At 50.6% G+C, this 26,598-nt stretch overlaps 3 protein-coding genes across 4 annotated transcripts in view; 1 reads left to right on the top strand and 2 right to left on the bottom strand.

Annotated features, from left to right (window-relative positions):
• Positions 1–572: 572 nt before the first annotated feature.
• On the bottom strand, positions 573–2,999 carry SOCS3 (suppressor of cytokine signaling 3). The gene is made up of 2 exons (XM_076353563.1): positions 2,958–2,999; positions 573–2,491 (listed from the first exon to the last, which is right to left on the bottom strand). The coding sequence occupies exon 2, from the start codon at positions 2,422–2,424 to the stop codon at positions 1,795–1,797; it is 630 nt and encodes a 209-aa protein (XP_076209678.1). The 5' UTR covers positions 2,425–2,491; positions 2,958–2,999; the 3' UTR covers positions 573–1,794.
• A 2,537-nt stretch (positions 3,000–5,536) lies between these two features.
• On the top strand, positions 5,537–26,553 carry PGS1 (phosphatidylglycerophosphate synthase 1). The gene is made up of 10 exons (XM_076353435.1): positions 5,537–5,709; positions 10,511–10,700; positions 11,851–11,928; positions 13,084–13,183; positions 13,878–14,067; positions 14,452–14,630; positions 15,567–16,100; positions 20,403–20,551; positions 22,953–23,095; positions 24,897–26,553. Exons 1-9 carry the CDS (start codon positions 5,537–5,539, stop codon positions 23,070–23,072), a joined length of 1,713 nt encoding a protein of 570 aa, XP_076209550.1. The 3' UTR covers positions 23,073–23,095; positions 24,897–26,553.
• Positions 24,701–26,598, bottom strand: part of DNAH17 (dynein axonemal heavy chain 17) — a 39,112-nt gene continuing 37,214 nt past the window's right edge. For both annotated transcript variants that reach the window (XM_076353433.1, XM_076353434.1), the window contains 2 exons: positions 25,864–26,089; positions 24,701–25,078 (listed from right to left, as the gene is read on the bottom strand). In XM_076353433.1, coding sequence (XP_076209548.1) covers positions 24,831–25,078; positions 25,864–26,089 — 474 coding nt within the window. In that variant the 3' untranslated portion in view covers positions 24,701–24,830. The remainder of the gene's footprint in view (positions 25,079–25,863; positions 26,090–26,598) is intronic.

Here is a 26,598-nt window from a genome sequence, read left to right as displayed (position 1 = left end):
CCCCGCGCCTCTCGATGCTCTGTTCCCGCAGCTCTTCACCCCGTCACACGCTGCCTCCCCTTCTCTCAAAACTGGGCTGGGGGCAGGCTGGGAGGCAGGACGGACTCGCTGCGGAGCGCGGCACATCACGTTGTGAGTGCTGCAGAGCGGGGCTGCGCTTGGGGCTGTGCCACAGGCCAGCCTTGGCCACCAACTCGGCTCCTCTTTGCCCAGGGCGATGGGCCATGTCCCGCAGTCCAGGGACAGTTTGCGGCTGCACCACGTGCCTGGAGCCGGGAGCGGGTCCTGTCCCCGCAGTGCCTCGCAGCTTGGCCCGGCCGGCAGAGTGATGTCGCGGGGCTCAGACATACCTGAGCGCTGGGGCAGCGCTTACGCACACTGGGCTGTGAGTCACTGCGGCGGGATCACCCCGGCACAGAGAGCAGCTCCAGGAAGCCGGCGCTTACGTGGTGTAAACACCATCCCGGCATCACAGCGAGGGCAGCGGCCAGGGAGGGACGTGCGTCACACCGGGGGGGCCTGAGCGGCCTCGGGGGTGCAGGGGAGGAAACAAACCAGATCCGGGGTTTTTCATTAAAAAATAGTGCTCTTTATTATAAATTATGGAAACGTTTCCTTTCTGAATATAAATATAAATATGTGCAAAGTTTCATCTGAGTTTTGTTTTGGTTGAATTTTCAAGCATGGTTTTGCTCAGCCCTCAAGGCTGGAGGTGAAGATGGAATCTTTATAAAAGACAGTGATTCACGTTGGCCTGTAAACATCCCTTTGGTTAAAAAATAAAATTAAATTAAAAAAAGCCAGAAAAACCCAACTGCTTCTCCGGGCGGATGCAGAAAAGCATTCGCGAGACGACATGCTCCAGGGGATCCTCCTGCCACGTTCCCGTGGGAATCGGTGCCCCCGTGGAGCAGCATGGCCAGGGTCTGCGGGGAGCAGCCGGGCAGAGGTGGGATGTGACACTCGGGAGTAACGGTCCAGTGGCAGCACCAGGTCCCCAGGGTGCTCCTTGCAGACGCGGTCATGCGGGACCCTCAGCGGTGTCAGGACATGCTGTTTCCCCTCTGGCTTCGCAGCACATCACCGGGACCATTATCGCGCAGTGTCACCAAACGGTGTGCAGTAACCCAGACCACGGGGCAGGGAGAATATTAAGGCTTAGTCCCCTGGAAAATGGCAACGAGGGGAAAAAGGCGGCAACCTCCAAGTCTGGGGCCTGGTGTGAAAGGAGCTTCCACCCACAAGGAGGCAGCAAGAGGTAAAGTACAGTACGGGCAAAAAACACTTTCCCCTTAAAACCGAGGAAAAGTGATCAGGCACGAGCTGGACTCCAGTGCTTTCCGTTCTCTGGTGGCAGAAGGGGGCTTTCGCCAGGACACCCCCAGGTGTGGTCCCGCCACAGCAGTGGGGATGCGGCTGCTGGGGCACACGTCCCCCCGTGCTGCGGGTGCCGTCCTGGCTGCCTGAGCCCCCGGAGGCTTTGCCGATGGGCTCTCCCCAGCCACAACGGGGAGGCCTCCACACTGGGTGCACTGTAACATCCACAGTCCGACCGGAGCAGTCTCCTTCCCCGCGGAGAGGAGGTGTCACGCTTCCTCGGGGGGTCCCCCCAGCACCAAGGGCGCCAGGCTGTGCTGGCCACAGCCCTGGGCCCACCGTGGCTCGCCCCAGTCCCCCTCCTCTCCTTCCCAGAGGGAGAGGCTTGGCGTGCCCTGCGAGTCCCCGCACCGGTGGGGCGTTGTGCCTGTCCCCTGCTCTTGTGCTTGTAGCGTGTAACCTTGCTCCGCCGGCCCCTTAGAGGGGGGCATCGTACTGGTCCAGGAACTCCTTGATGGGAGCCGGCAGCTGAGTCATCTTCTCGTAGGAGTCCAGGTGCCCGTTGACGGTTTTGCGGCAGAGGTGCTGCAGGGTGGAGACGCTGGAGGAGAGCGGGCGGCTCAGCACCAGGGGAATCTTCTCGCCGCCCGAATAGATGTAGTAGGTGCGCTTGGGGTGCAGGGCCCCCCCCGGCTGCTCGGGGACGGCGCAGGGCGCGGGCGGCATGTAGTGATGTACCAGCTTGAGCACGCAGTCGAAGCGGGGCACGGGCTGGCTGCTGCGAGGGTCGCTCTGCAGGGAGAAGCTGCCGCCCTCGCACTGGATGCGCAGGTTCTTGGTGCCCGACTCCGTCTTGACGCTGAGGGTGAAGAAGTGCCGCTGGTCCGAGCTGTCCCTGATGAGGAAGGTGCCGGCCGGCTCGGCGCTCAGCAGCAGGTTAGCCTCGCCGCCTGTCACTGTGCTCCAGTAGAAGCCGCTCTCCTGCAGCTTGCGCACAGTGTTCACCACCAGCTGGTACTCGCTCTTGGAGCTGAACGTCTTGAGGCGCAGGCTGGTGTCGAGGGGGCGGCTCATCCCGGCGGCGGGGAACTTGCTGTGGGTGACCATGGCGCAGGGAGCCAGCTTTGCGCGCTCGGGGTGCTGCTGCCTGGAGCAGCGGCTGCTACACCATCACCTGCAGCAGAGACGGCAGTGAGCCACGGCAGCCCCGGTCTCCGGCTCTCCCTTCCCGGCGGCACCGGCATCCCCTCACCCCGGCTATGCCCTCGCCGGGGGGCACCAGCATCCCCTGACCCCGGCTATCTCACTCCCCGGGGCGCACCGGCATCCCCCAACACCGGCTATTGCCCTGCCGGGGCACCGGCATCCCCGGCTATCCCACTCCCTGGGGAGCACCGGCATCCCCAGTCCCCGGCTATCCTCTCGCCGCGGGGCACCGGCTCCGCTGGCCCCCGGCTACCTCCCTCCCGTGGGGCACCGGCATCTCCGGTCCAGGGCTATCCCCTCCCGGGGGGCACCGGCATCCCCGGTGCCCGGCTATCCCTCCCCGCGGGATGCACCGGTCCCCGCCTCCGCCTCCCCCTCCCGGGGCCGGGGCCCGGGCCCGTCCCCGTCCCGTCCCGCCGCGGGCAGCGCCGTACCTGAGGCGCGGGTGCCGGTGCCGGGGCCGGTCTCGGCGGCGGCGGGGCCGGTGCGCGGCGGCGGAGCTGCCAGGGCCGCCCGGGGAGGCCTCTTATAGCGGGCGCAGAGCCCGCCCTCGGGTTCCTGGAACTGCGCGGCTTCTTGTAACGCTCCCCGGCGCCCTCCCGCCGCCCCGCCCGGCCCGGCCCGCCTCGGCGCGCCGCCAGCCACCGCCGGCCCATTCCGGGCAGCGCGGCCGCCCCCTCCCGCTCCCCTTCACGCTCTTTCCTTCTAAGAAGAGGAGAGTCCCGGCCGGCCCGGCCGCGGCCCCCCCCGCCCTCCCCTCCCTCCTCTCCCCGTCGGGAGAGCCGGGTCCGGCCAGGCCGGGTTGCCCCGAGCCGGGGCGTGGGGGCGAGGGCAGCCCCGGGGCCGCCGTGACCCCCCCCCCGGGCAGAGCGGCCGCAGCCCCCCCGGGCCGCGGGACACCCTCACCGGGGTGGGAGTCCTGCCCGTGGGCTGCTCCCGGGGAAGGTGATAGCTGGGGACTGGGGATGCCGGTGCCCCGGGAGGGCACTGTGAAGCCCCCCCCCGGGTGGGCACCCAAACCCTGTCCGGGCAGAGATGCAGGAGGAGGTGTGGGCTCACCCCGCTGAGGTGGTTTGGGCCCGGCTGGTGGGGTACACCGGAGAGGGGCTACTGCTATGCAGTGGGGAAGTGGATCCAGCGTCCCCACATTGCCAGCCTTTATTTCAGGTACAATGTGCCAGGCTGCCGCCGGCCTCGGCTGCAGTTCCCAGGAGACCTTTGGGGAAGAAAAACCCCTTCGATCTACACATCTGGGGACAATAAGGGGCGAATCCTCTCCCGAGGGTGTGCCTGGGGGCTCCTAGAAGCCGGCCAGGTCAGCAGTGGCACGGCCACCCTGCCTGCAGCCCTGCTGCCGGGTGGCTGTGCCCCACGAGGGTGGTGAGGGACGGTGGTGGCAGCGGCTCCGATGGTGCCTGTGGCTGGCGGCTGGGGACAGCACTGGCTCCGGGAGCCCTGGGATGCTCCGTGCGGTTGGTGCTTTGGCACCCGGCGCGGCAGAGGGCAAGGGCCGAGGCACCCGTCTGCGGAGCCGTCGCGGGCTGGTGGGGGGCCACTGCGAGGCTGAGAGGCAGGGGCCCTCCTTCCCCTGGCTGGGTGCCCCCCGTGTGGGTGCGGCGGGGGCTCTGTCCCGAAGGGATTTCCTCATCCCTTCGCCCTGGCTCGGGTCTGGCAGCCGGAGCCGGCAACCATGGTGCCAGTGCCCTGGGAGAGGACCGTGCCCGGCCTGGCAGATCAGGCAGCGAACGGAGCCGAGGGGGGAGCGGGGCCCCCCTTCCCCACCTGGTTTTTCTGCATTTTCTTTTGGCAATTGTCAGTTTCGACCTCGAAAACAAACCAGACTTTGTCAGTGGATTTTATTTTAAATAGTTTAATTTGCCCTGGAGGAGCTGCCGCCGCCGTTGCTGCCTCTGCCAGTCAGGGATAAACACAAGAAGAGCAGTTCTGGGAAGTGAGGCTGCGGTGAACCAGCTGGTCTGAAATGCAAACGAGCTCTGGAGCTCTGCCTGAGGCAGGAGTGGTGAAACACGGGGGAAGGGACGGGGAGGGGAGCGGGGCGGGAGGCTCCGGCCGGGGGGCTGGGGCCGGGCGGCGCCTCCGTGCCCCCCCCCGGAGCGGGACGGGCTTCCCGCAGCCGGGGCTGGGCGGCAGAAACGCGGCTCTGCCGGGCACGGCGGCGGGACCCGCGCCCCCCCCGGGGCTCCGCCTCGCCCTGCCCGGTGTGGGAAGCCACGGGGACACGGCGGGGACCCCGACGGCGAGGGACGGGCGCTCCCCTCCGTGGCCGTAGACCAAGCCCTTCCCTGTCCCCGGGGGGGGGGCGGGGGCTGCCAGGGCGGGCAGCCGTGGGCGTCAAACGCCGATTCCGCCGCGGGAAGGAGCCGTGTCCTTCCCTTAGGAGCCGTTCGCCCGGGGCCGGTTCGCCAAGAAGGAAGGGGGGAGGCGAAGGACTGATCGGGGGGGACTGAAACTGCCGGGACGGCGATGAAGTTCCCGGGGCTCGGGCTGCAGCTTCCCGAGTGTGCCTGGAGGCGCGTGTAAAGCCGGCCAGCGTGTGCGTGGGCCAGGGGGAGCCCCCGACCCGGCGCCGCCGGACGGCGAGCCCTTCCCGAGCCCCCCCCCCCTCCCCGCCAGCAGCGGCGTTCGCGGTTGGAGCGGCCTCTCCACGCCGCCACCGCGGGCTCTGCGCTCGGCGGGGGCCGGCAGCCGCTCGCAGGCCGGGCTGAACCGCGGTGAATCACTCGGCAGACGCCGAGTCTGCCCGCCGGCCGGGCCGGGGCCTCCCGGCAGCAGCGGGCTCGGGCAGGGCTGGCGCCGCGGAGGGGCTGCGGGCCAGGGAGGCGCTAGGCCGGGCTCGGGGCCAGGCCGCCCCGGAGGCGCCGGGCCGGGCCGCCCAAGCCGGGGGTCTCCGGCGCCGCCTGCCGCGCCGCGCTCGGCCGAGGCCGGGGGGACACCCGGTCAGGGGAGGGACCCGGGCGGCCCGGAAGCGGAAGCGCGGGGCGGGCGCGTCGCCATGGCAGCGGCCGGAAGCGGAAGGCGCGCGGGGCTGATGGCGGCGGCGGCGGGGGGCGCGACGCTGTGGCGGCGGCTGTCGGCCTGGCTGCCGCGGGGCCGCCTGGGCCTGACCGCGCTGCTCGGCCGCCTCTCCGACCGCCTGTCCCGCGGCCGCGACCGCCGCTCCCGCAGGTAAGGAGCCGCGCCGAGCCCAGCCGGCCTCCTCCCGGCGCGGCGGGCGAGGGGCCCCGCTCTCGCTCCCGTGCCTGCGGCTGGGCCGCCTCCCCCGGGCCGCGGCGGGCGGGAGCCCTCGACCGCCTCCGGTGTCGGTCTTGCGTTATCCGGGAAGGCCCGGGAGGGAAGCGCGCTGTCCCCTCGCTCGCCGCTTCTCCTTTCTCGGCGCGGCGCTGCCCGGGGGTTTCTGCTCCGTGTGTGCCCGACCAAACCCGTTAAAAACGCTGCCGAGGTGCGGGAAGTGACGGCCCTGCCGGCAAGGGACCCCTCGGCCTGCCCCGGCTGGGCGGTTCCGCAGAAGCGGTTGCTATTTTCCGCAGTGAATCAGCTGCTGAAAAGGCCGGTTAGGGTTAGGCTTAGGTTTAGGCTTAGGGTTAGTTCTGCTCCTTAAGCTTGCTTTAGGCCATCAGTCTGCGCTAGCTGTCTGTTTGCCCTTAGGACAAGAGGTGTACTTTATTTCCTTCTTCTTTTTTATTCGCTTTACTCCTGCTGTCTTTCAGGTGCAAAACGATATTGCTCATTTGCTAGGGATAGCTTTCCACCTCGGCTATCGCAAGTGCTGGTCAGCCTCCGGAGCGGCACTGGCCGGGGTTTAGGTGTTAGGCACAACCTGCCTGGACTGGGGACTGTCCGTGGAGCGTGAGATCCTCCCGCTCCCTGTCAGAAAAGAGATGAGAACAGGTCTCAGTCCTGTCTGTGCTGGGGCTGCATCTAGCACGAGAGAGGTGAGCGGGGAAGAGGGCCGCTCCTTCCAGCAGCAGTCACTGTTAGGCTGGAGCAGGTGAATTATCAAACCGCGCACAGAGAGTGTTTTCACCGTCATTTTAAACGGATCTGAGTGGGCTGCTGTGGGAAGGAGTGGGCCTTCGTTCTTCCCACAGCTTGCTCCTGACATCTCCCTTGCGCAGCTGCGCAGTGAGCGGGGTCCAGGAGCTGACCTCTGAAAATTGCCCAAACTCTCCCTTTCCCCTCTCTCTCCTTCCCCAGGGAGCGAAAGGGACGGGGAAGGCACAGCTGCGGGGAGGCAGGTCTGCCCTTCTCGGTGCCAGACGGGCTGCGTGCCGTGCTAAAGGGAATGCACAGCTGCAGCCTCAGACTGTGGTTTCTCCCGTCAGTCTTTCTGCAACCACGCTCCCCTGAACAGCTTCTCCTCTCCTTATTTTTGCTACCGCACTGCTGCCTTAGTTCTGCTGACGCTGCTCCTTTTGTGGGGCTGTGCGATCAGGAGTACAATTCATGCTAAAAACAAAACATTAAAAAACCGGAGATGATTGTCTTTCTGTAGAACCATGTCCTGGATTCAGAAGTGATCAAACAAAATGCTTTGAAGACGTCTTTAAAAAAAGGTCTTTTTCCCCTAGTCTTTGCACATCACTTTGCACTGTACTTGGTAAGAGAACACTGGAAGGATTCTGTGTTTTGTTTTAGTTAGTACGGTGCCTGATACAATCTTCTGGACAAGTTAAACTTATTTTTGTAAGGGTGGCATCTCTCTTATCACGGCATGTCTTCACTCTCCTTTTCCCCTTGGACGGCAGATGTGCTGCAGTCATCCTTGCTGTTGTCTCAGAGCCCTGTGTTAGCCCATGTTCCGCTGTATGTTCCTGGTTAAGCCAAGGAAATTCTTTTCAAACTTCTCTTTTGGTTTCATCAGTGTTTTTTAGCGTAGATAAATCACTATACTGAGCCCTGGAAGGAGACAACTGAATTCAAAGACAAGCAATTTGTAGATCCCCCTGTGTGGTGACGTATGCGTGGGTGAAAGGACGGCGCCGTATCCTGCAGTTTCACTTCACCTCTGGTTCTGCAGATGAGGTTTTACAGTGAATAAGAGTGTTTCGGCTCCATCATGAGTTTGTGTACCAAAACCACAATTTTTAAAAATAGAACACACAAAAAAAATCCCTCGTTTATATTTAGGGTCAACTTTTTATGCAGAAAAGATTTGAGGTGGTTCCTTCTAGTTCTGTTTTCTCTTTCCGGTTAACTCAATGATGTGGAGTACATGGGAAGGACTCCCCCCCCCCACCCCATTTTCTGTTTCTCTGAAAGCTGGTTTGTTGAAGTATGGAATTTTGATGATTTCTTCATAATGTTACGTGGTTTCTGACTGCTGTGTGCGTACAGTTGAAAGGATTGTGTTATACCTGGGGAGTTGCTTGAGCTATTTTCAGTCACCTGTGGGTAGAAGCTGCCGCTTCGGTAGACGGCTGCTGTGCCATTGTTGCTGTCAGCTGGAGCGAAATACTGATTTAATTGATAGTTATAAAAGCCTTAGGCTCTCAACACTAAATAAGTTCTAAAATTTCAGTATTGGATTAAAAGATCAAACAGTGTAGATATACTCTAAATTGCCTAGGCAGCAAAAAATCCAGAGTATAGAATTAGTGGATATCAATACATGCATAGAATTAATCTGAAGGCTCAAACCAAATAGTGCTGGTGACTCAGATCGATTTTACTCCCTCAGCAGCACTGGGAAAGGGCTGCCTGAAGAGTGCCTCATCAATCCATAAACCTAACGCTCGGCCACGTAGAGTGAGGATGCAGTTTAACTTGCAGTTTTCATACTCTTTGCCAGAAAATGGCTTCTTGGAATCATGTTTCTGCAAAGTGGCTTTTCGGCCACTGTACTGTCTTTTGGAAGTATAATTGGCCAGGATTGACCAATGGAATAATAAGGAAAATATTTATCTCCTCTTGCTGATTAATTGTTATCATAAAATGCATAAAATTTGCCACTGTTGCCTCAGCGGGAATAATTCCAGAGAATGTAATTTGTAATCTGCGGGGCTGGGTTATAGCCCTGACTTTGTTATTGCTCTGCAAGCCGTGCGTTTTGTTGTTTTTAAAAAAAAAGTATTTTTGGATGCTAGTCTGAATTCACGTAGCTCGGTCTTCCTTGCTCTGTTTGCCGTGCTCACTTGGCGGTAACGTAGCAGTGGGTCTCTGCTCCCAGTATGTGGCCTGTGCCTTGAGACGTGAGTTGAGCAAAGATGCGCAAAGGTCCTGCTCAGGTTCTGTAAAGATTCACTAGAATGTGCTTGAAAAACAGTATTTCTTGTATTTCTTTTCTGCTTTGATTTTTTTTTTTTTTTTTAAACATCTTCTATGGAATATTTTCATTGTTTTTAACAGCCTGTGTTGGTAATCTATATAGCTTCTGGGTGTCAAGTCTGAGCCTGGTCCACATGATCTGTTGAAAAATGTCATCCTAGGAATTCTTGCACAAATTGACTCAGATTTCTGTTGCGATGAATAGTCAGTGACAAACCAGTGGATTTTCCAGGAAACGCAACTGCAAACTGTTTGGCTTCTGTGTAAGGGCGTTCGGAAACCTTGTGAAGATCCAGTGTTTTATCATGAAGCAAATGAGTGAAATCATCTTCCTGGAATCTGTGGTCATTTGAGCTTTGGATTGTGGTAAAACCTAAAAGTTCCTCGTAACAAATTCTGGTAAAGGTCATAATCAAGTTTCTTCTTGGTATGTGGTGGTGGCAGAATGCATCAGGATGGGTCACAAGATGGTGGCTGCCTGTTGGCCCGAGGGACCTGGCATTCCTCTGGGATGAGACCAGCCGCCTCGGTTCTGTCCTGACAGCAAGTCTGACTCCTGCGAGTAGGGTTTGCAGACCAGAATGTTTTCTGTCAGATTTGGGGATGTAGTTCAGTCCCTTGCTCGTTGATTCCTGGATCTCATGGGAGTTGCTGCTGCTAATTGTGCTGAAATGTGGTTTTGTCATGTGGACAAACTCCTACCAGGGGTTATTGTATGACTTGATGAATTTGCATGCTAAGTCTCCAGAGAAGAAAAGATGCCATTTGCTTCTTGTCACCCCCTGAAGCATGACTATTAGCAGTAAGTTGGTTTCTTCCCTAAGCGACTTCAAAGGAATTAAATTTGTTCTGAAATTTCTTTTTAAAGAATGAACTTCCTGCTGTTTCCCTTACAGTTACTCTGAAGCTTGTAAGAGAAGTCTTGACCTTCCTTTAGTACTTGTGCAGAAAGCAAGTGGCATCGTTGTAGAGGGCTACCTAATGTTTCGCAGTTGTGCTTCTTGGCTCATACTTGTTGAAACTTGTTGAATCGATTCTTTGGTACGTCGTTCTGGTGCTATGACTTTGTTGCTTTTGCTTGTACTTGCACTCAGGCGCTTTGCGTGCTGTAGATCTTTTTTTGGAGAAGTTTGAGGGGTTGAAGCATTTTTCTGTTTTGTTAAGGAACTTTTAGAGTAGCATGATTTTTAAAATGTCTTTACCTGAAATAGAAACAACTAATCTTTAGCCCAGTTGAGAACTAAGCTAGACATGAAAGTGACTGTTGGCCATGACAAAGCTGACGCGTGTGTGATAAAGACAATTCAGAAGTGACTGATTACAGGTATAGCTGGTACCACAGCAGCACCACCAGACGTCTGATTTGTGGGTGTTTGGGAGAGTTCACATCCTCAGTTTCTTCAGCTTCCAGCCTGTTTCCTCTCCTGTGTTCTTGTTCTGAAGAAAGTCTTGTTTTCTCTCATCTCCCCTGCCAGTTAGGGGAAGGAGCTGATGATGTCAAGATCTGTTCTACCTTTTTCTTGTGTTCTTCTATTTCTAGATTTGGCTTTGGTGGGATTATGGAAAGGGAAAGGCATTCTTGCCATTGTGGATCCTTACAATGTGTTGGCCCTGGTTGCAGCTCTTTCTTGACCTACTTGGAGGTTGTTTGTGGGAAGCAAAGGCTCCATTATATAGAATTTCTCCATCTTTCTTTTCGCAGATCATCATGGCTGCTTCTAGCTCCGTTGCTCACCCCTCCTGTTCCTCTGATCACAGCCCCGCCTTGTTCCCTTTGTCCAGAAGGAGCACACAGGTTCCAGTGGATCAGGAATCTGGTTCCAGAGTTTGGGATCTCCAGCTCGCATGTCAAGGTGCTGTCATCCCCAGCTGAATTCTATGAACTCTTGAAGGTGAGTTGCGGGTTCCAAGTTGTGGGAATGGTTTTTGGGGGCTGGGAGCTGCAATGGTTATGAAGAATCATAGGCAAGTTGTTAGGAAGGAGCACCTGCAGGTTGCTAGTCCAGCCTTCTACTTGAAACAGGATTGTTGTCAATGCTAGATCAGGTCAGGCAGGCTCTGTCTAGCTGAGTCTTGAAAATGGCTGAGGGAGGTTCTGCCTCTGGGTAAGCAGTTCCAGTGCTGCGCCATCTTAGTAGTTCACAGGTTTTCTTCTGGTGCCAGACCTGAACTTTCCAAAGCTGTTTGTGGCTCCTGCTCAGCTGTAACTACCAAGAAGAGTTTGGCTCCGTCATCTTTGTAACTACTCTAAAATTAATTGCAGGCTGCTGTTAGATCACCTCCCAGCCTCCTCTTTGCAATACAAAACAAGCACAGCTCCCTCAATCCCTCCCAAAGGTCTCTTAGGTCATTACACTGTGAATCCTGTAATACTGCATCTCTTAGGTAACTAGTAGGGCTGAGGTGAGAATTTCTTTGTTTAGCTCAGTTGCTTGAGTCTTTTCACAATGCGTATTTAAAGCAAGTTCCAGTACTTCTGAAACATGATCTTGGACCGCCATGGTAAGCTGTTGGAGAAGGCGGCTTGGGTGGGCCATGAGGGCAGCAGCTACCACCCCCTGCGGCGTTGGTGGTGAGCACAGGGGAAAGGAAGAGAGCTCCGTAAACAAAGGTTTCTAGGTTCTAGCTAGTTCACAGGATGGGATACAAAGGATTAAAGCAGTTGCAGAATGAAGGCTGGGATTGCCAGTACTGATACAATCCCAATGTTGCAGCTACTGTGTGGTAACTGCTCTTGTATGTAATAGTTTTAGCTGCAGGGAATGTGTTCCTCAGTTTTCCAGAAAGCATTGATCTCTTCCTTGATTTTTGGATGCAGCAATGGTGCTGATGTTGCTTTGTAAAGACCTGTGTGTTTTACATCTTTGCTATCAGCGTGTTATCCTTGTGCCTTTCCTTCTACAAGGCAAGGGAGACAATGCTATGATTTGGCTAAAGTGATCCTCCTCGGGGGAACCACAGCTCTTCTGTGGTCTGGATCATTAGCTCCTAGTGATCACAAAGACCGAGGATGAAACTGAACTTATTTTCTGCTACTCCCAGGTGCAGATAAAAACAGCCAAGCAGCGAGTGGTGATGGCTTCACTATACCTGGGAACAGGGCTCCTTGAACAGGAGCTGGTGAGTGTGGAAAGGGTTTGGGAAGGGGAGAAGGTGAATGCAGAAAGAAAATGCCTGCCTTTGCAAAAAGCATCCTGTTCCTGCAGGTGCAAGAGGTGTATGTGAGGTGCAGTTTGTGAGCTTGTAATGTCCTTAAAACTTTCATATAGGGATTCACTTTACGTGTGTTTTCTCCTCTCCTTGAGGGTTTTCTCAGGGTTCCTGGCTGCATTTGTGTGCTTGTACGTGGGGTGGGGGAGGGAGGAATTTGGAACGTAGGCGTATGGAGTTTCTGTTTTAGACCTAGTAGAGAGCCATGGAACTACTGAACTTTTTCACGGGATAATGAGCCTGGATCTTCCAGACTGTTAGAGGTTACTGGCATAGTGTTCAAAGGGTTTTTTCAGAACTGTGGGATCATGGCTGATTTTTTTTTCCTGGCATTTCTCTTGAACATGATTAAAGTTGTACGTATGTAGTGCTATGTTTTGTCCTCCAAGTACAGTATGCAGATGCAGTATTAGCTCTCTGTATTTAAGACAGAGGTCAGTTTTGCTTCATGTTGTTTACCTTTTCTGTTTCCTGTCCTTCCCTCTAGAAACAAAAGCGTTACCCAAGACCTTTAGGGAGAAGCCTGACCTTGGCCAGTTTTTTATGTTAGAATGCAAATTCCACAGCAGGGTAAAGGTGGACAGAGTCCTGCACAGGGTTTTGTGCCTGGCTTTGTCTGGGCTTGTACACAAGATTTGAATTTGCATGTGACAAACAGCCTTGTAGTTAAGGAATAAAACTGCCTCTGCATCATTTGTGAACTCCCACCAAGGTTTCTCTTTGGTAATGCAAATCTGTGATTTAGGAATGATGTTGGGACTTTCTGCTAATATTAATTGCTCTTCAGAGGCTTGAAGAATATGCGCATGTAAAATTGATGCCCTTTCATGTGTTGCTTTAGGCTGATAGAGTAGGATGCCGGTCTGACAGATGCAGAGTCTAAACTAGCAGTGTTTTGCATGAGTAGGAAATGCTCATTGGGAGCATTATGAAGCATATGAAGGGAAAAACCCTTCATACTAGGGTGTGGAAGCTTTCATGGCCACTGGCCTCCTGGTTGCTGAACACTTTCCTTATAAAGCTTTATTTGCTTTCTGTAATGAGTAGAGAAATCTCTCTCTGCAGGTGGATTGCTTAGAAGAAACACTGGAGAAGTCGCTGCAAGCAAAAGGATTGTCTAACCTCAGAGTTTCCATTCTTCTTGACTACACCAGGGGATCTCGGGGTAGATATTTCCACGCTTTGCTTTCTTCAAGGGCTTATTTTACAGTTAGGCTAGATAAACTGTTTTTTTCAGAGAGAGGCTGTCTTGACCAATTGGACCTACTTGCTTAAATCATTTACCTTTCAAAACTGGCCTTTTGTATACCAGTAACTACTTACTCCCAGAAAATCTTCAAGCTGAACAGCTTTTCTTCCGAAAATAGGTGGTAGGAGCGAGAAGGGCCAAACTCTGCTCTGTGCAACTTGTGCTTTCTTGCTTAGTTCACTTGTCAGTGCATTTGCCCTTATCCATCATGCTCTCTTATATTTTCATTTTTAAAGGAAAGTGGGAATTGTTGGAATTAGCAGTACACTTAATCAGAAACCTTTGTGGTGACTCTTTGTAGCATGTGTTAACTAATGCTGGGTGTGGCTTGATTAAGAAGCTTGAATGGTGTCAGACCTGCTCAGTGACTGTTTCCAAGGCTCATTCATCAATGAACTTACAGTTCTGGATGTCGATTTCAATATTGACATAGTGCAAATGAAAAGTGATTTAAAAAAAAAGAAAGAAAAAAGGAAAACATGTTAAGTGCCAGCAGATGAGATGGGTGCTTATTCTGTAATCAGCTTCTAGCTGAGGAGCTGTGGTGCCATGCCGTGATATATCCCCTGTCTGGTGTGATCCTGCGTGTGAAACTTCCCTTGTCTCCCAGGTAGGAAGAATTCTCGAACAATGCTAATTCCATTGCTGCAGCGATTTCCCGAGCAAGTCCGTGTGTCCCTCTTCCACACCCCAAACCTGCGTGGACTTCTCAGGCTCCTGATTCCAGAGCGTTTTAATGAGACCATTGGACTGCAGCACATCAAGGTCTATCTCTTTGATGATAATGTGATCCTGAGCGGGTGAGTCCTGCCTCTTCAGGCCCTTATATGGTTCATTTAGCTGAGGTTTTGAGGCAAGGTATGCATGCCAATGCATACAACCAATTCAGACAACCAATGTTGTCTGAACTTCATTATTTGCATCTGGTCTTTCCGCAGTGATCGTATCAATGCTCTTCTGAGATGGAAGAGCAGCCACAGCTCTTCCACATGAGATTCTCATATGAAAGAGAGAGTCTTTCTCAAAAGGAAAAAAAGAAAGATTTCTCATGATTCAAATGGAAATAGCCAATTTGTACTTTAGTCCAGTTATATGCAGAGTGAGATCTGTAACCTAGGCTGGGGTGTTCAGGATCATATGCCTATGCTCTGTTCTGGAACTCAACTTTTCTTTTTCTCTCCTAGCGCAAACCTGAGTGATTTGTACTTCACCAATCGTCAGGACCGCTATGTTCTCCTGCAGGACTCTCCTGAGATTGCAGACTTCTTCACGGAGCTAGTGGATGCGATTGGAGATGTGTCTCTGCAATTACAGCGAGATGATACAGTCCAGATGATGGAGGGGATGGTACACCCGTACCAAGGTAGGAGGGAGTTGTCTTATCTGGGTGGATGATACGATCCAGAGGAGGGGAGTGACAGCCAGGGTTTAAGGATGACCTGAACTTCATCCATTTGTGAATTGCTGAGTGTCTGACCATTGTTTACAGCCTGCGGGGTGTCCCAATTCTGTGCCATCCATTACTAAAATCAAGATTGCTAGAGTTTTGAGACTGGATCTATCAGAGTGTTCCTAGCACAGTGGCTATCACCAGGTATTCTGGCAGAGTGTGCAAAGGCTAGAAGTTCTTCTATAACTGTCTCATTGCTTCTTCATAATTCTGCTGCTTATGACCTTAAACAAGAACTTAAATTCCTTGAGAGGTTCTTTCTATTTTTGATATTAATGTCTATAATTCTAGATGTTCTGTGTGTACATATTCTGAAAGTTTCATGAATGTAGTGCTATTTTTGGTAATTAATAATTTGTGGTTGAGTCTATTCTGGCAATCAAATGAATATTGGATTAGGAAGGCCGAGAACAAGCGTTGAAGTGGGCAGAGAAGGGCATCTGTCTGTCAGGTTGACAGCATCATAAGTTTTTGTCCTGGCCTTGTGCGCTGCTGTGTGATATAAGCTTAGCCTGTGGGCAGTAGTTTATTTTGTATGTTCCGGTGATTCTTGGTTACCGTTTTAGCTTTGCCCTGGTCTTTTCATTTCTCAGTGGACTTTTCAAGCTGCTGCTAGTCAAGTTTCTTACCCCTCTTAAAGCTGAATATTTTTCTTCTGTAATGTAGCTTTGCTAACCTTAAAACATTGGTTGTTGAGACTTAGGGAGGAGAAAGTTGTGTGGTCTTTGTGTTAGCTCCTTTTTGTTCTCATATTGGTGTCCAGTCAGTAGTTTTTCCCACTACATAATAGGTGATGCGTAGCTCTGTACCTTTAGGTCTCAAACGCAATCTCTTGTGGTTTTCCTGCAGGAGACAAGATGGCTTACTGTGAGATAGCAAATCGAAGAGTCATGGAGGTGATCAACTCTGCCAGGACACGACAAGAACTCCTTCACGCAAAGACTTTCCACAGCAGCCAGCAAGGCAGCTCCTTGTTATCCCAGCAAGGCTCTCAAGCCTCTGGGGGTCTGAAACCAGAACCCGACACTTGGATCTATCCCTTAATCCAAATGAAACCTTTTGGGATTCAAATAGATGAGATGGTCACAGAGACGCTGCTGACAGAGGCTGAACGGGATGCCAGGATATACCTTACCACTGGCTACTTCAACCTGACACAAGCTTACATGGACCTCATTCTGGGCACTAGGGCTGAGTATCGGATTCTTCTGGCCTCACCGGAGGTGAATGGTTTTTTTGGTGCCAAAGGGGTGGCAGGTGCCATCCCTGCTGCCTATGTTTACATTGAACACCAATTTTACAGTGAGGTCTGCTACCTTCACCAACAGGAGAGGGTCCAGCTGCAGGAGTACTCTAGGGCTGGGTGGACTTTCCATGCCAAAGGTAAGACGTCCGTTTCCCAAGAGGACTTGTTCAGAAGGCATTTGAGACTTGTGCATATTTGGATTGAGCAACTAGTGAGGGGATGGCTGGGTGCTGAGTCTAGACTTAACCTCCAGAGTACTCATCCAAGGTTCAAACATCTTGCTTGCATAAACCTGGAAGGTTTGGATCACTCAGGGGGACAGCCATGCAAAGTCATGTCTTGCCTGATTCGAATGTAGTCCCAGAGATTATACAGGAATTGTCCCTGTGGTGACAGTAAGGCACTGTCTTGATGTGCAACTTGATGTGAAAGAAAAGGAAGCATCTGGATGTATTTATGATCACAGTAACAGTTGTGATTCAGTTTCTTGTATCCCTCTTGCCGGTTTCAGCAACAAGAAGCGATGACTGTGTCAGGGACCCCAGGGCGGGATCTGCGGCAGAAGCAGGAAGGCAGCTCACTAGTGGTGACTCCCCAGTGGTCCTGGACGCCACGTTCTCTTGGCAGCCGGTCTTTGTGGGGATGATCCAGGTGTTGAGGAATTTGTACCAGATTCTGTTTATGGCTTACAGGAAAGTGCAGCATAGTGAATAAATGCACCCATGTGCCTTCTGGAAGCTGGAGGCAGCTGGAGGGGAAGTTGCTGTGAAATGAATATTGCTTAACAAACGTAGTTAATAACAAAAATAATTAATACTGCCATCATGATCTTCTGCAGAAGACCCCAGATTCTTTCTTGCTTGATCGATTGTGTACAACTTTCACAAGCCCAATGCCACCTTGACCAAAGCATGAATATTTTTCCCTGACTGGTTGTTGCTGGTTGTGTCTCTAAATTTTCCTTCCAGAAAGTGCAGTCCTTGACTCTTATGTTCTCCTACTTTATACACAGTAGTAAGTATTTGATTGCTCAGTAGTAGATTTTAATAATGCAAATAGCTTAGGAAGTCTACTTAACTGAGGATTTTTTTTTTTTTGAGACATCTGATGCATGTGACACTTTATAAATATCTAGATTCTTACAGTCTTCCCATGTGGAGGTGCACCAGTGGAACACCTCACAAAATGATTTGGTCTCCTGGTCAGACATGGCTCTTGGCCAAGCTAAGACATCTTCGCCGTGTCCCACAGCATCTTCTGTTACTCTAATCTGCAAGTAGAGCTCTGCACCGTGTCACTGTGTCACTTCCTGTGATGGCTCACTGGTCCCCTAGGACAATTCTATTACTGTAAGCAGTACCCAATCTGGCACTAATTAACATGCAAGTTTCCCCAGCTGGCTTTGCAGTGTGCTGAGGGGCATTTCCATTGTTTGCAGCACGTGTCCGGTTTGAATGCTGGAAGGGTGCAGCCCCTGGGGCTCTGGCCTGTTCCTGTCCCGGGGTTGTTCTCCCGTTGTTTTTGTTTAAGGAGACTAGCTGTTAATGATTGTGGGAATGCCTTTATCTGCCCTGCTTCCTGCAGGGTTGTTCAGAAGAAGGTTCAGAGGTGGTAGGGAGAGAAAGCTGCTGAGTAGGCCTTCTCTTGACTAAAGAAAATACACGAGTGTTACTAGGCTGCCTCTATGTTGAAATTACAAACCTTTCTAACAAGTGTTGTGCCTCTCCTGCAGTGGGATCAGTAACTTTAGTGCAGTAAAACCCTTATCTCAATCCAGGGCAGCCTGAAGGAGGTGCCTGCCTGGCTGGGAAGTCCTGTGTGGTCTGTCTTCCAGGAAGCACGTGCTAAAGCGATCTGTGGTTCACAGGTTCCTCCTCTTGCTGGGCACTGCTGACTCCGAGTGGGATTTTGTGGTTTGGCATGGATTGAGCTCGGAAGGCATGGGTTGTTTTTCCAAGCTACCAAAGTGCACGTGGCAGTCAATCCTTTTTTGGGCCAGCTGTGCCTTCTCGTGGAAGCGCTTTGGGCTCCGTCTGCTGTATGGCATTCTCTTTGAGAGAGGGATACAAGACTCGGAGTTCAGCAGCTCCCGTGCTTGGCAGGAGGGACAGTTGGAGATGTTTGCTGCCGCCTTTCCGTTTCCTCTTCGGAGTGCTGGAAGGATCAGCTTGTAGCTCCCTTCTCTGGCACGCTCTGCCCTTTGGCACATGTTTGATTCACCCGGTTTCCTTCTGCAGGAGTCACGTAGTGTGCGTGAAAGAGAGGACAGGGCAGAAGAGGGAAAAGGAGGAAACCCCGGAGACCGATGAAAGGCAGTTACACATAGAGTCTGGCTCCTGGAAGAGGATGTGAGATCCCTAGCAGCAAATAGTGCCTGTTAATACTTCCTTTTTGGGCTAAGATGAAAGACACCCTTTAGTCTCCTATAGGATCTAGCTCATTTACACCAAACGCTGTGGCTGCTGTTTTGTAAACCGTTCTAGCTCCTCTTAAAACATTTTGTATCCTCATGCGCAACTTCCCGCAGTGTGTATTCCCACCAGGGTTACGACTGTCCTTAGGTTCGCTTGGTGCAAGTGCAGTTGTAGCAGCCCAGTTCAGAGCGCTGCACAGCCATCATGCACGTGTGAGTAGGAAATGCAAACCTTTGCAATGAGAGAGGCTTTCCTGGGTGTAACATCATGAAGCCTACCTGCAGCAGTGCGCATCTACCCGTCTTCTGCTGCATTTCTGGGTGTGGTGTTGTGAGTGACACAGGTACATCCTTTAGGATTAGGGTCCATTCCATGCAAGTGTCGGGTGACAAGAGTGCCAGGCAGGTAGCTGTTTGCTCAGAGATAAACCCGCATTACTGCTATTGAATGGTGGCTGGGAAACTGCGCTTCCCCTTTCTGGAAAGGTGAGTCACTGTTTGAGCAGATCCTGCCAGGTGACCATAAAGCCAGAGGGACCATAAAGGCTTTAGGGCTGCCGCGTGACTGCTTAGAAAGAGCAAGGAAGCGTGTTCCTTGTAGCTGCTGCCCGGACAGAGCTCTGGCCCGCTGTTGGGAGCCTTGTGCTGCGGCTGGGCCGGGGCACCACGCAGCCCCTGGCAGCCGTCCTGTTTGGTGGCAGAACTTGCCGAATCTCTGTGCCACTCGGGTACTTTTTGTGGTTGCCGGAGCCCCCTGTGCTGGCACTCCTGCCATTCTGTGGGTGGGGGTGAGCCTGTGGAGGAGTCAGTCATGCCACTGAGTTATGGGCAGTGCCAGCTCTGAGCCGGGAGGTGTAACTGAAAGTGGCAGCGAAGCTGCTGAGTGTGTGCAATGTGGGGGCGGGGAGGAGGTTACAGGAACCAGCGGTGAATCGGCAGCTTCTTACTCAAGGCATTCTTGGAACTGCTCTGGGGTTGAGTTAGGAAACCTGCTTCTATTTTAAGGACAAGGTGGTTTTTATGCTATGGTTTCTTTGTTGTAGTCTTTGTGTGACTTGCAGTAGGGATAAGCCATCTATCAGGGACCTGCCCAGGGCTGTTCTAAGTGCTTGTGCCTTGCTAAGTGGAGAGCAAACACTTCTTGGGTGCGTTTATACACAGAGAATGGCTGTATAGGCTCTCCTTGGCAATAGTCCAGGCTCTGCTGTGGCATCCCTAGCTGTTCTTTCCTGCTGTGCTACAGTGGTGTGCTTGAGAGTAGTGTGGTGTTTCCATCTGGTTTGTATCACGCTTGCTCTTGTTGTTGCACTGGCAAAGTTGTGTGTGAACTGGAGTGGTGAGTGGACTTGGGAGTCTTGCATCCTGGCCAAAGTTTGATTTCATCTTCGGGTGGCTCCTCAGGAAGTGAGTGGGTGTAATAATTTGCACTGCTCTTACGAGTCTATTTCATGTGAATTCACCTGTCAGAGCAGGGAGATGCCTCTTCATGTCACTGTCTTGTGTAGTCTCGGGAAAGGGGTTAGTCACTGTGCAACTGCGCTGCTTCCAGTTCTGGAACTGACTGGTCCAGGCCTGGCTTGTCTGCCTGGCGCTCTGTTGCTTGGTGTAGGTTTTCCTTTACTGAAAAACTGTTTGTCTTATTTCAGTGTTTCTGAGATATGCCGTGGTGCAAAACGACCTCTAACTTAATGAGTGACTCATTCTGGATTATTTTGGGCCCCTCCGTGCAGTTTATTTACTTTCTTAAGAATGTGTCCCTGGGGCGGCACTGAGCATGCTGCAGCCCCCCTGTTAAGAGCACAAGTTTGGACAATGCAAGCTGTGCAAGGGTACCCCAAGATTCATACGAAGCTTTACAAGACGTGCTAGACCATCTGCAAGGAAGCTTGCTTTGTGTCGTGATCTTTTATAGTTACTGTAATCTAACATGTTTAATTAATTTCTTTTAAGCGAAGCGATTGTTTGAGGCTACCCCGGTCATTTCCTTTGTCTGCCCCGCTTCCTTTCTTCTCCGTTTTTCCTGCAGGCCTCTGGCTGTACCTGGCAGGAAGCGATCTTCCCTGCCTGACTCTGATTGGCTCTCCTAATTTCGGATATCGATCAGTTCATCGTGACTTGGAAGCTCAGGTTGCAATAGTGACAGAAAATAAAGCTTTGCAGCAGCAACTCCATCAGGTAAGTGGCTGATTATGGGGAGGTAACATGGATGTTGTGCTTCTCGGTCACATAGGGAATGCTGATGACGCGGTTGCAATAAAAACCTACAGCTACAATAATTCAAAACCTTCTTGAGCATAGGAAGTCTCAAGGAGCTGTCAGTTAAGTGACTATTGATGAGATGCCTGCTGCAAGTGCCTGTTTCTGGGAAACGGAGGCCATAACGGGAAAGAACATGTGTCCCCAGTGAACTCGAGTATCGGGAGTGCTCAGGCAATGGATGCCGAGAGACACCAGCACTCGGAGAGGATCTGCTGGCTCTCTGCTCACTGATCACACAGCACGTTCTTGGGCCTTATCCCTAATATTTGGGCATTGCCAAGGTCACACTGTGCTCTAGGATAATGAGGTCAGGCCCTTTGAATTGCTGATCTTGGACTTCTAGAGGATTTTGCTTCTCAGGCATTTGGGAAATCCTTTGTAGGAATATGAACACCAATCAGTTAGCTTTTGGGTGGCTGCCCGCAGGCTGTGGAGGTGAACAAAGGCAGGGGATCTCAGTGTAGTTTCTACAAGAGGAGGATTTCTGGGCTGGTTGGATTGCCCATGAAGTTATATGACATAATATATTCTTGAAGAATAATATGACATTATATAGTCTTGACACAAACATTTTTCAATGGTTTAATGTTCAGTGACCCAGTTTTGGTGGTGGGGGTTTTTTTGTTGTTTTTTTTTGTTTGTTTGTTTTTTAATTAGGCAGCTTGGACTGCTCAGCACTTTTGCTGCTTCTCTAAATCCTGTCTGGTTCTCCAGCTGTCTTGACTCTGAATTTTCTGCTGGAACTGACAGTGTCCCAAGTAATTTCTCATGTAGTGCTCTGATACAAAGCAAATTGGTTTGGTGCCTCTGTGTGTGACTTAGGGATCTCAAAAATGTATTCTCTTAAGCCAAGTCCTGGCATAAGAAGGCACAGTTGTCTTCAGGATCAATGGGAATTGCCCTATTGCATCAGGGCTCTTCCACAGGATGAGTCAGAGTATATCTAATCAAAAACAATTCTATTACTGGAAGAGTTGCTTGAATATTTCAATTCATATCTTGCCTCTACTTGTTTCTAATGGAAGGGGAGAATCAATGAAAATATGACAAAGGAATTTTCTCAGGCAGTACTGCAGTGATCTAATTTAAAGGGCTTTAAACCATTCCCATTTGCTGGAAGCTGATTTTGAGATTGGCTGTTTGTTTACTGTTCTGTGATCTTTGTTTAGAAGACTTAATACATTACTGGTATGCTGCCATGAAATCACTTTGTCTATGTAACGTTCAGTTCCATTTTAAAAATGTGTGATGAGATTTGAGAAGAAATTTGAGTCGTCTGGGTATCTTTGGGTGCTCCACTGAATGAACTGAACTTCAATTCAGACAACTGGTCTCACTTCCAGTGATCAGACGACCTCACTGTATCAGATGACCATGGTGCAGAATCTTCATAGCAGGGCTGACTATAGCTCTTGGAGCATTTGGGGTTTCTAAAATTAGACTGCTTAGGCACACAGATGTCTCCCTTCTGTTGTTGGTTCATCTTTTTGGTGTTACTTTCCAGTGCTTGATTCCTGTTTCCCTGTTCCACACTGCATTTAAACAGTGCAGAGTATTTTCTGTTGTTTGTGACAGCTTAGCTAATGAAAAAAAGATTATGAACAGACTTACAGTAGATGGTCTGCTCCTTGTTTGCCTGCAAATCTAGAAACCTCTGACTGGCTTTGATAAGAAAACTGCTTCTACCTTTGATCAAACAGCTGCTTTCATGTGCAATGCGAGCATGTATTATCATCATGATGGTTCATTTCCTCCTTCAGCAGTATTGTGTACACACTGGAGAAGCCTAAGTGTTTCTGGTAATTTAGTTGAAATCATGACTGAATATTCATTTGAAAACACAGCGCTTGAGCTGTGTCTAGAAAGAGCTGCGTAAGCCAGTCTCTTGAGATTATGGTAAGGTTTCCTTTTCTGGCAATTACAGTGAGGGATTTAGGATTTTTCTGAAACTGAAGCTTAGCTCTCTTGCAACTGTGGGGCGCAAAAAGGCAAAACCTTCTACCTTTGCTCTTTGTAGAGTTTAAATTGCTAATTCTTGAGGTTCTGTTACTGAGCGCACCAATAGTCATCAAAAAGTGGAGTGCTGTGGCAGGCAGGTGTGAAGGACAGATCCTGTGCTAGCTCCTTGGTGGTTCGGTTGCTCTGTGAGTTGTGCCACATGGAACGGGCACAACTTATGTTCAGGCTTGTGGCAGAAATGATGCATCCTTTTGGCAGGATCCATGGCCAGTTTTATCTGATAATTTGCTTTTCTTAAAGGCCATTATATAATTTAACACTTAGGATTTACTGGGATGATGTTTCTTTCCCTGTGTAGGAACAGGAGCAGCTTTACCTCTGCTCAGGTGTAGTCTCATCATCAACATTTGAGCAGCCAAATCGTTATGTGAAACTGTGGGTGAAGCTGGTAACACCTCTGATCAAGAATTTCTTTTGAAAGAAGAAAAGTTGCTGCTTTGGGTGAGTTTTTTTGCCATTCTTACGGGGAATTTATATTGCGCTGACGGCAATTAATAAGTGCAGTACTCTCTATCACGTGGAAGAAATAGATGATGGAAACATAGATGTGGGGAAAAAACAGGCATCTCTCTTTTCTTCTGGGGTACTTGCCACTGACTAGAATCATTGCTTAAGGCCTATACTGGGTTTCATCTACTAGAATTTCTGGAAGGGTCAATGAAAGAGAACCCATACAAGGGTTTTTCCCGTGCATAGGAATAAAACTTCCATTCCTGAAATGTCCCTTTCAGAGTTTTGTGGAGAGGGGCTGTGTTTATTTTATCTTGACCAGCTAATAGAAAACATTGTTGGAATATTTAAAATGTTTTGTCTTCACCTTGTAGATGTTGGTTAACAGGGACAGTTGGTTTTGCTTTTCTGCTTGGTACAGTGTCCTGGACTTGCCTGGCTGTTTGACTGCCCAGTAACTGGAGCCCCTCTGAGCTTCATGGAATCGCTCTTAGATTTTTTTTTTTTTTTGTGTGCTGTGCACATAGTCCATGCAGTTGGCACCTGAGTGTGTGCCCTTGATGCTGAGTGTTCACACATCCATTTTATTTACATAAATATGGCCTCCATTTCTTGGGTTGTGTATCTGGTTCCTTCATGTTAAGATGTGTTACAAGTGTCTTTCATGAATTGCGGAGAGGGCACGAGGGGACTTTTGGTGCTAGTGTGATTTTTGGATGTTACTTGCTGAAAGTGGGAGCCTCAAACCGTAACACGCCCTGCAAAGACGTTGGTTGGGAAGCCAGATAAAGATGTGTTAGAGCGCAGGCTCGGGCTGCCCTGTGAGTTTCACTGGTGGAGTATGTGCAGTGTGTTCTGATCTTGTATTGCCAACAAAAGGGGTTTCTGGCACCTGAAAAGGCTGAAGGTAAGTGTAAAGCTTAATGGTAATTTATTCTAAATGCTTTACAAAGAAACAAGCGGCTCTACTCGCCTCCCCTTGTGGCTTTTCTTGCCACTAGCTGTGAGGGAAGTTTTATGCAACTGTATTTTAGAACTAATTGTTCAGATATTTTACGGGGTGGGATTTTGGTGAATTATTTTATACTAAAGGGACAGGCATTGGCTTCTGTATGGTGGCCAGAGCAGATCTAATCACCATAATAGGCGTTACTGCTGATACAAATTATTTGTTGTGAAAGAAAGGGTAGACTAGATTCTATAACCTAGAAATAGAAAGAAACATACTTCAGAGATTGATCTGTTTGCAGCTGGACTTTCTTTGGGTTGTACTGGTTGACATGTTGGTGAACTGGGCCAAATCTGCACCTTTCTTCTGTCTGGTCTAAGCAGATACATGCTTCCCTGCAGGAAGGTGTTGTGCACACGGCTTGATGAATTTCTGTTCACAGTTAGCACTGAGCGATCAAACAAATAGCTGTGGAAAGACAGAGAGCTATGAGAAGGAAAGGAATCCGGATAGTTGCATGCAATTGTTCTGTTTGGTTTCCTTCGGTGGTCTGGCACTCAACCAGCACTTTATCAGAAACCACCAGTTGAAAACCAGTATCCGTCATGAGAAACTCCATGTATTGTGAGAGCAGTCTCCACATGACAGCAGTTCCAGCACTGTTTTTATTGATACTTTGCTAAAATAGTTCTGGTACAATCAAACTTAGACTAAGTTACACAACTTTGAGTGTTTTTGCAAGTAAAAGCATTTGCTGTTTTCCATAGTCATTAAAGTTTAGATCTGTAAGAGCAGAGCAACAGCGGCGAGGATCCACTTAGCAGCTTTTTCTTTTGTCTTTAGGTTAAAGGTCCAGACATAGGTGGGACCTCGCATCCGTGTCTTATAGACAGGACATTCATAGACGTTCTTGGTGTCCGTGCGGTCCACAGGGATGGCTCTGATGAAGATGACTGGCATCATGGGCGTCAACTCCTTCAGTCGAGCGTCTGCGATCACACCAGAAGGGATGTCCCATCGAGCGCCTGCAATATTATGAAATTGTCAGGGTGCCAGCTGCCCAGGGGCTTTTTCGCTTAGAGGGGGGCTGTTTTCATAACTACTAATGGGTGGGAAGGAGTTGCTCTAGCAGCACAGTCGAGGCTGGAGTGTGAAGGTTGGGTAGCCATGGCTTAACATGTCAGCCCTAACGACTACTGTCATCTCACTGTGACTCATGAATGCATTTTGCCTTACTGTGTGTGGGATATCTAAATAAATTCTGTCCCCACTCATCCCTTCAGCATGGGTTTGCATGAAAGTTGCAGAGCTGAAGGTAGAACTTGGCCGTGGTGGGAACTACGATAGCTGTCCTGTGTGGTCTGTGCTCTTGTTTAAGTGGACCCCTTTGGTGCTCTGCTGATACTGCCATCTCATTCCCCCTTGTTTTTTTAGCAGTAATTATTTTAGGTTCTGAGTTTCCCGATTGGTCTTACTCACACATCAAATAAGAGCATAATATATTTATTCACTAGAACTGTGTAGCTTCAGACAACTCAGTCCTCAGGTTCATGACATGCAGTCTGAATTTCCAAAAAACAGCTTCTGGTTTGTGAAACTCTGCTTGTAAACTGGACGGGTGCTGCCCTCAGCTGGCGTGTCTCTGACATCAGCGTGGAATAAAGGCTCCGCTGTTTGGAGCTTTTGCAAAAGCTGTACAAATTCAGATAAGCCAGTGAGTACTAACACCTGCTCTGTTTGCAAGAATTTTTAAGGCTGAACCGGGCTTTCTCCGTGTCTGAAACATCTCATAAAAGATGCAATCTTTTACCTTCCATGAATAATCCATGCACATAGGAGCCTTCTCTGGGTGGAGCTGTTATATCCTCACGGTTTTTCTTGGTCACTTCCACTGAAAGACACACCTTGTCTAGTGGCCATTCGTTTTTTCTTGCCATGGACTGCATGATAGCAGTGAGGAAGGACTGGGGATTGAAGAATCCTGCCAGCCACACTGTTGCAGGCAGCACAAAGTCCGTTGTCCAGACTTCCAGTTCCTGGAAAATAAAACCAGCAAAGTACTTCAGAGTGAAGCATGGCCTTTGAGCAGCAGAATACTGCTTTGAGATATGATGTGACAGAGATCTGATGCTTCACTGTGCCTAACACGAGCTTCAGGTAATCTTCCAGATGGGGAGACTAGGATGGAGGTGGTCTGTGGTGAATAAATAGCAGATTCCACTGCAGCAATGAAAGTTAAACCGTTAATTTGGATTGCAGTAAATACTGCTATTATTTTTTTTAACAAAGCTACACTTTAAATAGATGTTTTTATTAAATATTCTTTTTTCTGAGACATATAAAGTTATGGTGGGGTTAGTGAATGTTCTTTTGAAACAGTGATATACTCTAACGGTGAACCCTTTTCAGACTTCTGCTCTCATTCTTGGGGTAACAGGCCATTTCAGGTACTTCAAACTGCTTAAATTAATATTGAAAAATAAACCAGTTAACCACTGTACACTGATGGAGGTGATTCCTGGTCTTGTGTGGTGTCTGCTTGCTC

Source organism: Aptenodytes patagonicus, chromosome 16, assembly GCF_965638725.1.
Source record: "Aptenodytes patagonicus chromosome 16, bAptPat1.pri.cur, whole genome shotgun sequence".
NCBI classification, from domain to species: Eukaryota; Metazoa; Chordata; class Aves; order Sphenisciformes; family Spheniscidae; genus Aptenodytes; species Aptenodytes patagonicus.
This window is presented reverse-complemented; position numbering and strand designations above follow the sequence as displayed.

What these genes read in the sequence shown, in the direction of transcription:
- PGS1 (XM_076353435.1), top strand. Translation starts at nt 5,537, where the DNA reads ATGGCAGCGGCCGGAAGCGGAAGGCGCGCGGGGCTGATGGCGGCGGCG. An exon ending in AATTCTATGAACTCTTGAAG is followed by an intron (nt 10,701 to 11,850) that starts GTGAGTTGCGGG and finishes TGCTACTCCCAG; the next exon opens with GTGCAGATAAAAACAGCCAA. An exon ending in GATGGTACACCCGTACCAAG is followed by an intron (nt 14,631 to 15,566) that starts GTAGGAGGGAGT and finishes GTTTTCCTGCAG; the next exon opens with GAGACAAGATGGCTTACTGT.
- SOCS3 (XM_076353563.1), bottom strand. Translation starts at nt 2,424, where the DNA reads ATGGTCACCCACAGCAAGTTCCCCGCCGCCGGGATGAGCCGCCCCCTC.